At 45.2% G+C, this 14,874-nt stretch overlaps 1 protein-coding gene across 1 annotated transcript in view; it reads left to right on the plus strand.

The window, feature by feature from the left end:
* The window catches only part of MEF2B (myocyte enhancer factor 2B), a 37,419-nt gene extending 32,511 nt beyond the window's left edge, over positions 1 to 4,908 (plus strand). Inside the window, exon 8 of the mRNA XM_088478525.1 lies at positions 4,641 to 4,908. Within this exon, the coding sequence (XP_088334651.1) occupies positions 4,641 to 4,908 (268 nt within the window). The remainder of the gene's footprint in view (positions 1 to 4,640) is intronic.
* Positions 4,909 to 14,874: the final 9,966 nt, after the last annotated feature.

The raw sequence follows: 14,874 nt of genomic DNA on the forward strand, positions 1-14,874 counted from the left end.
GTGCCCCCAGTAGTGATCCCCCCTATGCAGTGCCCCTTGTGCCCCCAGTAGTAAGCCCCTTATATAGTGCCCCCAATAGTGGTACCCCCTATGCAGTGCCCCTTATATAGTGCCCCCAGTAGTGGTCCCCCCTATGCAGTGCCCCTTGTGCCACCAGTAGTAAGCCCCTTATATAGTGCCCCCAATAGTGGTACCCCTATGCAGTGCCCCTTATATAGTGCCCCTAGTAGCAGTCCACCCCCCATGCAGTGCCCCCAATAGTGGTAACCCTTATGCAATGCCCCTTAAATAGTGGCCCCAGTTGTAGTCTCCCCCCTATGCAGTACCCCCAGTATTGCCCTTTATATAGAGCCCCCAGCAGTGGTCCCTCGATGCAGTGCCCCCAGTGGTAGTCCCCTCCCCCTATGTAGTGCCCCTAGTAGTAGTCCCCTCCCCCCTATGCAGTGCCCCTAGTAGTAGTCCCCTCCCCTTGTAGTGCCCCTAGTAGTAGTCCCCCCCTTGTAGTGCCCCCAGTAGTAGTAGCACCCCCTTGTAGTGCCCCCAGTAGCAGGCCCCCCTTGTAGTGCCCCCAGTAGTAGCCCCCCCCTTGTAGTGCCCCCAGTAGTAGTAGTAGTCCCCCCCTTGTAGTGCCCCCAGTAGTAGTAGCATACTTGCCTACCCTCCCGATTTGGTCGGGAGCCTCCCGAAAATCGGGTGCCGCTCCCGACCTCCCGGGAAGGCAGGCAATCCTCCCGGCCCCGGCGATGTGCCCGCACCCCCCCGCGCTTTTAAATCACAAACCCCGGCAGCAGGGGGACCGGTGACGCGATTCACACAGGTAAGAAAGACAAGATGAGGGGCCCTCTGTTTTGTCATGCGCAACAGGAACCCCCAAAACTCTAAACAAAGCTGTGGCGGAAAATAGGAGATCCGTACAAACCTCGCTCCCCTCTGTACCTATAAAGAGAAAATCGTCAAGGTAATGCGCAACACCGAGATGACCAGTGCCCGCTACTATGTACCAATGTAAAAACGAACTGAACTTCTCAAAATAGGCACAGGAGACCGCACAGCCCATGGGCAGACATTTATCCACAAAGAAATTACCCCCATTACATTGCAACTAGATGTAATGGTAACAAGCGAAATGCGGACTCAACATCTAACTTCGCTAGCAAAGCGCCCACACCAAAACTACGGACTAAACCCAAGGCATCGTCAAATGACTGATAAACCACACTGCAAGCCGAATCGGGTATAGCATCATTAACCGAATTACCATGAGGGTAGGATAAATGCTGAATAAGCCGAAACTTCCTGGGCGCCTTCTTAGGACCTTCCATCCTACCCAGCAAAACCTCAGAATCCACCTTAGCTCGCAACACCTGAGGGAATTCCCGGGCGGAACGTAAATTGCGGGTGCATTAATGTACAGAGGGCCGGAAATAGGTAAACCGAAGCCAAATTTAAAACCATCCCACAGAAAGGCAGCAGCCTCTCTATCGGGATAACGAGCTAACCACTTAGTAAGCTCCGGCAAACAAATGGGTGACCAAGCTTTAACTAGCCGTCTTGGAGATATCGGCCCTATCAACTACCGCGGCTCCGGAGCCACGGCGGCAATCCTTGGCCGGGTGTTCCCCATTGCAAATGCGACAGGAGTGACGAAAACGACAAGAGGCGCACCTCAAGTCATTGAAAGCGAAACACGCAGTCCTAACAGCAGTCCTAACTCGTCACCGCCGATGCACCAGTCCTAACAGAAGCAACCTTGCGGGGGGCGCTGCGTCCGAAGGAGGCCGTCGCTGCTGCGAAACCTCGAGCCAAACTTCGATATCTTTAACACCAAAAGGGACTATGCGACTACCCTCATGTTTACGCCTAAACTGGCAATCATAATCCTTCCACGATGTACCCCGTGACCGAGCGAACATATCATGCACCAAGTAAATGTACCTGATAACATTCTGATGTTCCTCCGGTCGCGTTTCTAAATAACACGCTGCAAAAATAAGCATGCCTTTTAGCCAGGAATTGTAACCGCAATAACTATCCTCACCAATCCCTCCTGGCTTCTTAGACTGAGTTAGGCCCTTCTTCATCTCGTCCATGAGGGAGAAGAAATCAACAAACTTACCCCTACGGATTCGCTCTCTAATGCTTTTGCGCAACCCCCGGAGAACCGCAGTATTCGCACAATGTACGGTCCGCTCCAGGTGGTGGCTCAACCTGGACGGGGGCCTCACCTGTCTTATTCTTGCTCTGTGTCTTCTTAGCCAAATGCCGTGCCACTAATCTAGCTATCTTGCGCGGGCGCCTCAGGGAACCAGACGAATGAGAGGATGATGCAGAAAAAGAAGAAGACGAGGATGTGTCATACTCACCAGCGCCTGGCTGTGGAACCAAATTTCCCGAAACTTCACGTGGAGGGTCCAGCGGAGCCGCCTCCGTGTCCACCTCTACACGCACAGGAACAGGAACCGCGACAGCCCCCACGAGATCCGGAATGATCGACGGCGCTGACATATCTGAAACTGGAACACCAGCGTGAGGAACCGAAATGGGAACTGGTGGAACAGAGAGCGGAGGGGGTGTGGTGGGGGTACAAAGGGGGACAACGGAAGAAGTGGGGGGCTGGGAGGAAATAGGGGGGGAACGGGGGGGTAGGAAAAGGGGGGGCAGAGATAGAGGAAGAAGGTATAGAAGGAGCAGAAAAAGAGGGGGCAGTAACAGCAAAGGTGGAAATGGGGGGCATGGGCACCAGAGGTGGGTGAGAAAAAGTGCTGGAAACAGGGTGTTGAATGACTGGAGAAGGGGGAGGGAAGGATTGCCAGGGAGAAGGGGCTGTAAAAGGGGGGGTTGCCAATAAGGATAACCAGGGGGAAAAGCAGGAGAAACATACAGGGAATAAACGGAAAAATGGGGGGCAGAGGAAACAGAAGAAATGACGGGTGGAGCAGGGCCAGCGCTCCAAGAAGGATGAGCCCAGGAAGAAAGGGAAGCAGGGGGGGGGGAGATGTGAGCCAACTAAGGGATTGGGCGGATATGAACCTGCCAACCAGGGAATCGGCTGAGAGAGAGGGGTACTGAAAATAGAGGGGGGGGCAATAACATTAGGCAGGACACGCTGCCTGCTGCCCTGTGTGGAGGCAAAGGTGGCAGGAGGCTGAACATATGAGCTGGATCCCACCATTGAAGTGGGACCCAAAATGGCCGCTGAAGCTAAAATGGCCACCGGACCCGCCGTACAAACGGGACCGGGGGGCTATGGAGATGTTGGAAAAGTAGAAATCCCCCGCCCGCTGTAACCAGCGGGGGAAGCGAGCGCCAAAGGGGCGGGGCTTGATGGAGCCGCATACGCGCCATGGAATGGAGGTAAGAGCCCAGCGGGGGAGGAAGGCGCCGGAGGCGCGGGGACATAAGGAGCCGCAGCCGCGGCATGATATGGAGGGCAGCTCACAGCGGGAGAGGCGGGCGCCAGAGGAGTGAGGACCGAAGGAGCCGCAGCCGCGGCCTGATGTGGAAGAGGTAACCCAGCGGGTTGGGAAGAGCTGGAAATGCGGGAGCTGTAGGCGCGACCAGCGGGAGGGGGGGACTGCTGGCAGGGGAAGCGGGCGCGCTACTGCCCACTGAACTGAGAGTGCCAGGGGAACCAGGGGGGAAGGAAAGGATGCGCTGGGATGGAGAAACGGGGAGGCCAGATGGGGGGGAGAGTGGGCGTGCAGGAGAGCTGGCAAGGGCAGCCCTGAGTGGGTAGGAAAACTCAGCCAGCCGGCTGGGAAGGGGGGCAGACCTCTTAGGACGGGGCATGATGAGCAGGGCTGGTATGACGAGAGGAAAATGGAATGGATGACTACTAATGACAAGGGGTAGAACCAAGAAACACAGGGTGTGACACTTAGTTGTACTCCAGAAATCACCAAAAAGGCAGATCAAATGCCAATCACCTCTTTTATACTGATAGTCACATGCACACCCACAATTCCAGGCATTGGCCAGCTAACAAACCACCTGATCCCAAACCATTTAATCTGCCTAGTAACAAGGTTGTCAAGACAGCCAATCAGCAAAAACCCCAGGATTCTTATTTCACTCATGTCTAGGCAACCTTCGTTTTCTATAATGTTAATTTTTTTTCAATCCTCAATGATAGGTCTACATTATATGGGCAGGTTCAAATAGCCGTGAGGTTAGAACACAGGTTCTCAAACTCATTCCTCAGGACCCCAAACAGTGCATATTTTCCAGGTCTCCTCACAGAATCACAAGTGAAATAATTACTCAACTGTGGATCTTTTAAAAGGTGTCAGTGAGTAATGAATACACCTGTGCCACTGCTGGGTGACCTGGAAAATGTGACCTGTGTGGGGTCCTGAGGACCGAGATTGAGAACCACTGGGTTAGAACATTACATAATATGCAGCTGAGGAAATGTCTGAGTATTACGGTAAGTAATAGCTCACTTATTTTTGTTCTCATTTATGTTAGATGGGATTAAACTAAGCAAATTTTTCTTTCTACCCTAACATCACGTGTAGTATCCTAACAAGGGGCTAGTTCAATCTGCAATGCTGTGTGTCCTGTTTTCTTATGACTGATACATTTTCTTGTGAACTGTCCACTTCTGGTATTAACTGATTATCTGTGCTTTGTTCCTCAAGGGCTAACAGTGGGATCCATTATGGCGGAGAAACACATAAACTTGCTGAAAAACATTCCCATCCATTAGACATGAACGTTAAATCAGAACCTCTCTCACCGGCAATAGGATGTCCTTCCTCAGCACACCCCCACACCCTCACTATGAAACATAATGTTCCAATGGACCTAAGGCATCATCACCCAATTTTAATACCAAGGACATTGTTAGATGGAAGATCAAGCCTTTTCAACAGAGGGCTCCAGTTGCCAAGAACCTGGCAAAGTTAATGTGGAGTCACAATTATGCCATTACAATAAGAGCCTGTATATGTCTTCTGTAGGATGCTTGATTGCTGTTGATGTAAAAGGCAACTGCTTAAATTAAGAAGTTTTTTAATTACAGCATTATTCTAATGCTATTTAAAACCTAGTGAATGGTCCAACAAATGCACATCTGTTATTTGTTCTATGCAAATACACCTGATGGCTAATATTTGGCCAGTATTCAAGGTCAAGAGCTTCAATTGTGTAGTTCAGGGCATCTTACAAAGCGCTTTCATTTATAAATAAAAATCAATTAAAGAAACAATAGAGGTTGAAGGCGCCTTTTATAGTACCTTGAATCTGGCCTTATACTATATGTACAGCAATTCACAGACAAGATGAAGTTCATGTGTACAGATCTTACCATACTCAACAACCTTCTGTGGATTCATCATGTAGCCATCATTGGTGTGTTTTCTTTTATCGGTTTCATTCTTTTGTGCCTTCGAATCTCAGTATTTTGTTTAGATCAGTCAGCAGCAATTTGTACCTGACCAAAGAGAGTAACTCACGTCTAATCATCAACTTCTTTTTCTATATACAAACTGCTGCAGAGGGGACCTCTCTGCTCTGATGGGATACTGCTCCTAACTAACATTAATTTTGCACAGGTACACTTTTGCATCTGCATTTATTTCATTTATATGGTCCAATGGAATCAGTATGATTATCAAATCCCGAAGAAGACCACAAGTGAAGATCCCGACGGGGTAAGTAAATTAAGTAACCCTAACCCTCTTTTAGGGGTGCCTAACCCTAACCTCCCCCCTAGTGCCTAACCCTAACCTCCCCCCTGTAAGTGCCTAACACTAACCCCCCCCTCCCCCGCAGCCTAAACCTAGCCCTCCCGGGGGGGTGCCTAACCCTAACCCTCCCTTCCCCTAACCTAACCCGCCCTGGGGGGTGCCTAGACCTAAGTCCCCCCTGGGAGTCCCTAAACTAACCCTCCCCCCTGCGCATGGCTGTCCGCACCCGTCACCCAGCTTACCTTCGTTCGGTATGCCGGGCGCCGGGCTCCCGGCGTAGGGCTAATGATAGGCATCGGGATTTCGACGCCTATCATTAGACCCCTGCCGGGATTTGACAGTCGGGAACCCAGCAGTCGACAGTTCGACAATCGGCTTCCTGACTACATACCTGGTCCAATATCTCTTCCTTCAGGAAACTCATTCATACCGACTACCACACCTAGTGAAGACACAGGGGTAAATTTACTAAAGTGAGAGTTTTTAGAAGTGAGTTTTAGAAGAGATGTTGCCCATAGCAACCAATCAGATTCTAGCTATTATCTTCCAGAAGGTGCTAGTTAAATGTTAAGTAGAATCTGATTGGTTGCTATGGACAACATCTCTTCTAAAACTCACTTCTAAAAACTCTCACTTTAGTAAATTTACCCCACAGTTAAATTGCAGTACTTTTGTTTTATTTGTAGATCTAACATTTCAGGGATACAAGAGAACCCTTAATATAGTGATCATACAGTAGTTGTCTTGTTAATGAAGACAGTAACAATAATTGAAGAGGTGAGTGGATGAAGGTGTTATGTTATACTTAGAAGACAGTTACAGTTAAAGATAAATTTGGCATTTGACATGAGTTGGACATAGCACTTTTATCCACAAAATATATCAGTAAATACACTACCAACATTTAAAATAACATTGTTACTATGATCCCTAAGTCATAACACCTTCATCCATTAATAAAGTTCATTTTCAGAAAATTGTTGTATAACGCCTTCATCCACTCGTCTCTTCAATTCTATGGCTCAATAATCTTATAAATTCTCTGGCGGGTAGATTGTGTCTCTAGTCTACATATCTGTGCATACTCTTGTACATTATATCATTTTTGTGAATGGGTACAGAATGCTCATTTAATCATGTGTCGCCTATTCTGTGACATTGCAAGCTTTATACCAATTGTTTATTTGCATGCTTATTGTTTATCATTTGTAAATGTATTCTGTTGTACAGTGCTGCAGTACAATGTGGTATTGTGTGATTACCAATTACTAATATAAATAGCTGTGTTCAAGACTAAAGGGTCTATTTCAGTGATTCCCAACCTCGGTCCTCAAGGCACAATAACAGTCCTGGTTTTAGTGATATCCATGTTTAGGCACAGATGGTTGAATCAAAATAACTAAGGTACTAATTAAGTCACCTGTGCTCAACTATGGCTATCCATAAAACCTGGACTGTTAGTGTGCCTTGATGACCGTGGTTGGGAATCCCTGGTCTATTTATTAATAGGAGAAAAGGAGGAAAAACGCTAAAGGCAGAGAAAATCCCTGTACATACCGCTTTTCAGTATGTACTAAAGGGATTTTCTCTGCCTGCAATATCGACTTTTTTTTTTCAACAAACTTTATTTACAAACGGTCAAACTGACACAGCTCAAGTCCTGCCTCTCCAGTAAGGAGAAGCAGATATCGGCAACTACAGGAGGCAGTATCAACGCTGGAGAAGATTCCCAACGGTAAGTGACCTCTCCCCTTAGTAATACCTGAGACACTTAGCGCTGCCATAGGTGTCTATGACAGCGCTAAGTGCACCAGGTGCAGTGCGATACTGTAGCCTGCACTTAGCACTGGCAGGGAAAATCCCTTTAGTGCATACTGAGAAGCGGTACGTACAGAGATTTTCTCTGCCTTTAGCATTTTTTCCCCTTTTCTCCCCTTAGTAAATAGACCCATTAGGGGTAGACTTACCCATAGCAACCAATAACATTCTAGCTATTATTTATCTAGTACATGCTAGAAAATGATAGACAGAATCTCATTGGTTGCTATGGACAATACCTTACTTTTCCTTTTAAGAAGTTTTAGTAAATCTACCCAATAGTCTGTCTATGGATAGAAATCTTCACAACCAGCAACTAAATTATTATTACTGTCCCTCTGCCATATTTCTAACATGGCTTTGGTGCTGTATTTAATTTAGCTGTGACTAGGGCTTATTTCTGTTGGATGTAAAGTAACCCAAACCATGTGTTAAAGTATATACATTGCCTGGGCTAAAAGGGTTGTTAGAAACCCAGTGAGCTGGTAATAATTTATACTTTGGATTCTGACTATTTGTGGCAGTTTTGTTTCTGTTCAAACTGCATATTATATATATAATAACACCCTAGCCCAGAGGTTCCCAAACTCGGTCCTCAAGGCACCCTAAAAGTCCAGGTTTTAAGGATATCCATGTTTGACTACAGGTGACTTAATTAGTACCTCAGTCAATTTGATTTAACTACCTGTGCTCAACCATGGATATCTCTAAAACCTGAACTGTTTGTGAACCTCTGCCCTAGCCATAGGAGTAGTTGTGTGTGCAATATTACTACTAATTTAGTATTATTAGTCAGATGTGAGTAGGCAAAAATTGGCACTTAAATGACTACACCACCCCAATGACTGGGGTAATCTCATTCCCAGAGTTGAAATTTTGTACCAGGGTGAGGAAATAAAATACTGCCTATTGAACTAATTGCAGGGGCGTAACCAGAGGTGTGAGGGCCCCATAGCAAAATTTTCCGCCCCAGCCCTGTAATACTTACCTCCTCCTAAGTCCGACGCGCCGCTCCATCTCTCCTCACTGAAGCTGGGAGGAGGTGTGGCCGTGGTCCAGGGATGTCATCATAGCCATGCCTCCTCCCAGCTTATAAGAAAGTCGATGTCATTTTTAATCAAGTGCCGGTAACAAGCCAATCGGAACTTGCGGACCAGCAGCCACTGCTGATTGGCTGCTGGTCTGCGAGTTCCTGTTTGCTTGCAACCGGCTCCTGATTAAAAAAGACATAGGCGCTCTACTTGGCTATAGAGGGTGCAGGGGGTTGCTTGCTGGGCCGGCTGGCCCCCCAAGTTACGCCAGTGACTAATTAAATTTGCTCACACCTGTAGTAATATTTTCATTTTTACTACCAACTATCTACTTAGATGTACTAATATATCTTGTTTGATCACTCCTGTGTGATTATCTATTTTATCGTGGGCAATATCTGCTTTCTCTATCAACCTACAGTATACAGCTAGAAAACACTTATTTCATTGGTAACTCTCAACATACAATGCAGAACTAAAGGTCTAATCACAATAAATGCAGTAATAATGGACATATGTGGAAAAATACTAAAGGAAGTTAGAATTTTACTGCTTTCTAAGTGTAAAGTCTGATGATCAACCTTGCCCATAAAAGACCCCTGCACCTATTTCATATTTCCAACAGACCCATCATTTTCACATTCATCAATCTTGATTTATGCTGGGAGGGTAGAGAAACCATTTCTCATTCAAATGCAAGATTGTTTCACAGCTTCTATTGTAAGCTAAACGTTTTGTGTCACTAACAATTGACATTAATTATATATTTGTGTTACATTTGTTACTTTTTTCATTATTCATTCCTTCCGGTGATTTTATTGAATTTGCAAATTTATTTTACTTCATGCAGGTCCATCAAGAGAACAGCCAGTCCCTGACACTAAGGGGCCTGGATGTGACCTTACAGGGCCCATTATAGAAGCTGCACATAGTGGTGTGATTGTGCCATCTTGGGGGCATGATCTTGTGTTCATTAGTAAAACTTGTTTTGTATGAAATAACACATATTACTGTAATGTTATGAGGAGTATGCTGGCACTGTAAATATATGTTAATAAAAATAATCACACCCCATACTGTAAATGCTTAGCCCCTAGAAGAGGGGTGCAATTGATTTTATATATATGGAGAGGAAGTCATGGCCCTCATCCGGTCCTCCCCCCCTTCCACCTCCACTCTTGACCCTATCCCTTCCCGTCTCCTCTCCCACCTGTCTCCTTCTGCCTGTTCCCATCTGGCTCACCTCCTTAATCTCTTCCTATCATCTGGCACTGTCCCTTCTGTATTAAAACATGCTCTTGTCTCCCCCATTCTTAAAAAACCTACCCTTGATCCTAGCATACTTTCCAACTATCGACCCATCTCTCTTCTCCCTTTTGCTTCCAAACTCCTTGAGCGTATTGTCTACAACCGCCTTACCACCTTTCTTTCTTCCCACTCCCTCCTTGACTCATTTCAATCTGGCTTCCGATCTCTCCACTCCACTGAAACTGCCCTCACGAAAGTCAGCAACGACCTCCTTGCTGCCAAATCCAAGGGCCACTACTCTCTGCTCATTCTCCTTGACCTCTCTGCTGCATTTGACACTGTAGACCACCCTCTCCTCCTGCAAATCCTTTACTCTCTCGGTCTACGTGACACTGCCCTCTCCTGGCTTTCCTCCTACCTCTCTGATCGTTCCTTCACTGTGTCCTCTCATGACTCCTCTTCCCCTCCACTTCCACTAAAGGTAGGAGTTCCCCAAGGTTCTGTTCTTGGACCTCTCCTTTTCTCCCTATATACATCCTCTTTGGGTGAACTCATTAACTCCTTTGACCTCCAATATCATCTCTATGCAGATGATACTCAAATTTACCTTTCCACCCCTGAGCTCACCCCTGTGAGAGTCTATAATAATTTATAGTGTTTTTTTAAAACATACTGTATGATTCATCAGAAAAAGCCATTTTCCTTTACACAAATATCATGAGATGGAAGCACATTACGGTATACTGAACGAGCAGTTACAAGACAACAGCAGCTGAAGGATCCCAGAATAGGATACTAAGTCTGGACACTGAAAAAACGACAAACTGAAAGATGCATTGACACATACTATGTACTTGTGAAATCAATCATATGTATTCTTATCTGTCAAACCATTTTTGGCAAATGTTTGAGACAGCAGTTTTCTGAACTTATAAAAGACAGCTCAAAGAGGATGTGCCTCTGAGAGCTAAGTGGATTCATCACAGAATGTGTTGATTTTTCTTATCTTCCCAGCCGGCTGTAAGGAGAATTGGTAGAGCACAGGAGTAGTGTTTTGCATACCGTGATCCAGGGGTAGGAAGCCTCGTCACCCCAACACCCCTGAGCTCCTTAACCGTATCTCCAACTGTCTCTCTGCTGTCTCTTTGTGGATGTCCCAGCGCTTTCTTAAACTTAACATGTCTAAGACTGAGCTGATCATCTTCCCACCCTCTTCCACTACATCACTTTCCACAATTTCATTATCTACTGATGGCACAACTATCTCCTCTAGCCCCAAAGTGCGCTGTCTTGGAGTTATCCTAGACTCCTCCCTCTCGTTTAAACCGCACATTCAACACCTCTCGCAGTCCTGCCGTTTTCACCTAAAAAATATCTCCAGGATTAGACCCTTCCTCACCCAGGATGCCACTAAAACCCTCATCCACTCACTGGTCATATCCAGATTGGACTACTGTAACCTTCTCCTAGCTGGCCTCCCAGTCTCTCACCTCTCTCCACTACAATCGGTTCTTAATGCTGCTGCTCGGCTCATCTTCCTCTCCAGACGTTCTACATCTGCTTCCCCTCTCCTTCAAGCCCTACACTGGCTCCCCTTCCCCTTCAGATGCCAATTCAAGGTTCTTACATTCGCCTACAAAGCCCTCACCAAATCCTCTCCCGCATACATTTCTGACCTTCTCTCCCTTCACACTCCCGCCCGCCCACTTTGCTCAACTAATGCATGCCGCCTCTCTTGCCAACTGATTACTTCCTCCCACTCCCGCATCCGAGATTTTGTCCGTGCTGCTCCCTACCTTTGGAATGCTCTCCCTCTCCCCATCAGACTCTCCACCTCTCTACAAATCTTCAAATGGGCTCTCAAGACCCATTACTTCATCAAGGCCTTCCAGCACTCATCCTAACCCACCTCATGCTCTTTCCTTCCCATCTTCCCCTTCTGTGTCACGCCTGTCTGTCTGCCCCTCCCCTTAGAATGTAAGCTCTCACGAGCAGGGACCTCTTCCTTCATGTGCTTCTCTTTACATTTTCTTCTACTTTCTACTCCCCATTAGGGCACCTAACACGGGACCGCCAATTCCCGGCAGCTTATTGTGAGTGCTTTAATCACTATTTCAGCAATGTATATAAGTTGTGTCCTTGTCCTGTACTGTAATGTACTGTATGTTACTTGTTTCTTGTTCACCTATTAGTTCTATGTTCTATGTACTATGTAAGGCGCTGCGGAACACTTGTGGCGCCATATAAATAAAGGATAATAATAATAATAATAATAATAATAATAATAATATAAATGTATGATTCTATAAACCCCAGCCAGTCATACCTGACCACAGTAAATTCAGAATGCTTGCCTAAGACTGAGGTTATAAGGTCTTCCATGGTCATGTACAAATCAATTCTCCAGAGATTGTAGGTTGGGCGGACGATCTCCAGATGCAAGGGATGGTTTGTAAGGAGCAACTTTTTACATTTAGAAATGGGTAAATCCATCATAAGAAGCAAAAACTCAGGAGTAGAAGTGGGTGGAGATTATTACCTCAGAGATCTTGAGCATCGGATCCAGAATCTCGACTATGGGCCGTATTTAATTAGCCTCGAAAAAACAGAGATCGGCAAAAAGCGCAATGTTTTTACCTCATTCGCCTGTTTTGAAGCAAAGTTTTCACGTGCTTTCACAATGCGCGTCCCCACTTTTTCGCTTATTCAATTGCAAAACAGGCAAAAATGCATATGTGCGAATGCAGCAAATAGCGAAACTAGCGAAAGGACAGCTTTTTTGGGGAAATCAGTCTGTACCCCCTAAAAAGCATAACTGACACAGGGAATCAATATAGAAGTGTATTAATAACCCTAATAAAAGTAATTAGTAAAGGGCTGTTATATGTATAAAATGTGGAAAAATGATGGAAAGCAATTTCTTTTGGGAAAAATAATTGCTGTAGTTCATTTGAGGGTACACTAAAATGGGTACTAGTATAAAGTGCAGATTAAAAAATACACCTGCTGCAGCCACCTGCAATCCTAAAAACACCTGTCCCATCCATACAGCCCCCCAAAATACCTGACCCAGTACTTTATACCCATTTTCCAACACTTTTTACATAAATTTAGAATATTTGATATTTGTTGCCTAATTAGTCATTAGGGGGATGTCCAAAGGGTTCTGAACCAAGTCCCCACATTTGTACCCCAAAATATGGATTTTGCACTTCTCTTCTCCTCAAAAGAAACAAACACAACACAAAAAGGGTGCTGTGGTTTTAAATAAGACAAAAATAGGTAATCCGTATGCAGCTCGCTGGGCGTGGCTGACCCCTCAAGTGGAATGAACCAAAAATAGCAATGTAAGTAATCGCAATTGGATAAACCAAATGATATGTTTATTATATTAAAAATAATAAAAGAAGTCTAGTGACACTGCGAGTAAACATTAATACATAGATTGACAATTTAGAACCATGCACCTCATACTGGGTGACCACGGTATTGATGAAATAGACTGCAGTAAAATGTATGTAATCAACGTAGATAAAAATAAAATCAATTGTCTGAGTATTTCTCCAAGTAACGTATATTATCATCCATGCACCACTGTGCAATAATGTAAGTGTGTTAAAAGTCCCAAATAGATGAAAAAAACAGTATCAATTGATCCAAAATAGTGAATGATTCTGGTCACTTGCAATAGCTTTACTATGTAGGCTATAAACACCAGTGGTATTGTGCAGACCTGTTTGATGCAACTCCCGCTTACATCTGGATGTTAACGAAGCGCAGTGTCCGGAATGCCACTCCGATGGTAAGTGTCGCCGTGTGGAGGAATAATGTAACCTCCTATTAATGGAGTAGAACCTCCAATTTCTAAGCACCGGGGAGATGTCGGTACAGGTGATCAGCTGGTGTGGAGCTGCTGATTTGGAGCCGCTCTGTTGCTTCGTGCTCCGTCCGAATGGCAACGGCAACTGTCCCAGAGTCTCTCAGCACAGAGTACATTCTGTGCTGAGAGATTCATAGCATAGCAACCTTCCAGATTCTCCTTAACATTTAACTAGTATCTTCTAAAAGATAATAGCTGGAATCTGATTGGTTGCTATGGGCAACATCTCCAATTCTAAAAACGTAGTTTAAGGCCAAGCTCTTTTATATCTCTTCTGTATGAACTTGGTGGAGGTAAAATGCTAAATTCATAGCTGTTTACATCATACCTTCTGGTACCACCAACGTGAAATGGCTGGTGATCCTCCTACTGTATTTTACCCTGATGTAACTGGTGGTGTAGCTCCTTGTTATGCTAAGGGGGGACCTCCCTGGGGCGGATGGGGGATAAGATGAGAAACAAGGTTTTCTGCATCGTATTTTCTAATATAACCTTATTTTTTCCTGTAATTTTTGTCAACATACCGTCAACTTCGCATTTCTGCTGGCTTTGCATACTCTTTTTTTTGACAATGTGACAGATGTTTTTTGCTATTCTTTATGCTGAACTCTTGCCTGTATCATTGTTTCACTTTATATTTCTACATATGTGATGTTTTCATTGTGACTCCAGTGTCAGATTATATGCAGACTAGTGCCTGGATATACTACAGTGTATATGATGTAATTCAGTGGTTCCCAAACTTTTTCAAATCACGGCGCCCTAGAGTAACAACATTTTTTCCATGGCAACCCTAGGCCAAAAGTTTCTTATTGAGAAATTCAGAAAAAATTAAATAAAAAATTGTGTCTATATGCCACACTCAGGGTCAGTTATGTGATGGGGGAAAGGGCTGCAAATCTATTTGTCCTCATATTTTATGATTGCCAGTCATTAGCACTGGTTTTGCCTTTCACAAATAATTTTTTTTGGTACTGGACCACCAACCCGAGGCACCCCTGCAAGTGCCCTGAGGCACCCAGTTTGGGAACCACTGATGTAATTGATCAAGCAGTACAGAGTATTGACAGAAGGCTTTTTAAGTAAATGAAAGCTTCATTCAGGATTAACCTACTTTGACCCAAGGCAGTTTGACTAAATAAAGCAGGGTCAGGGAGATGTCCCAATAGAAGCTCTGAGAATCATTGCTGATTTGGCTGAAGTACAG

Source organism: Taudactylus pleione, unplaced genomic scaffold (assembly GCF_031769625.1).
Source record: "Taudactylus pleione unplaced genomic scaffold, aTauple2 ptg000214l, whole genome shotgun sequence".
In the NCBI taxonomy this organism is placed as follows: Eukaryota; Metazoa; Chordata; class Amphibia; order Anura; family Myobatrachidae; genus Taudactylus; species Taudactylus pleione.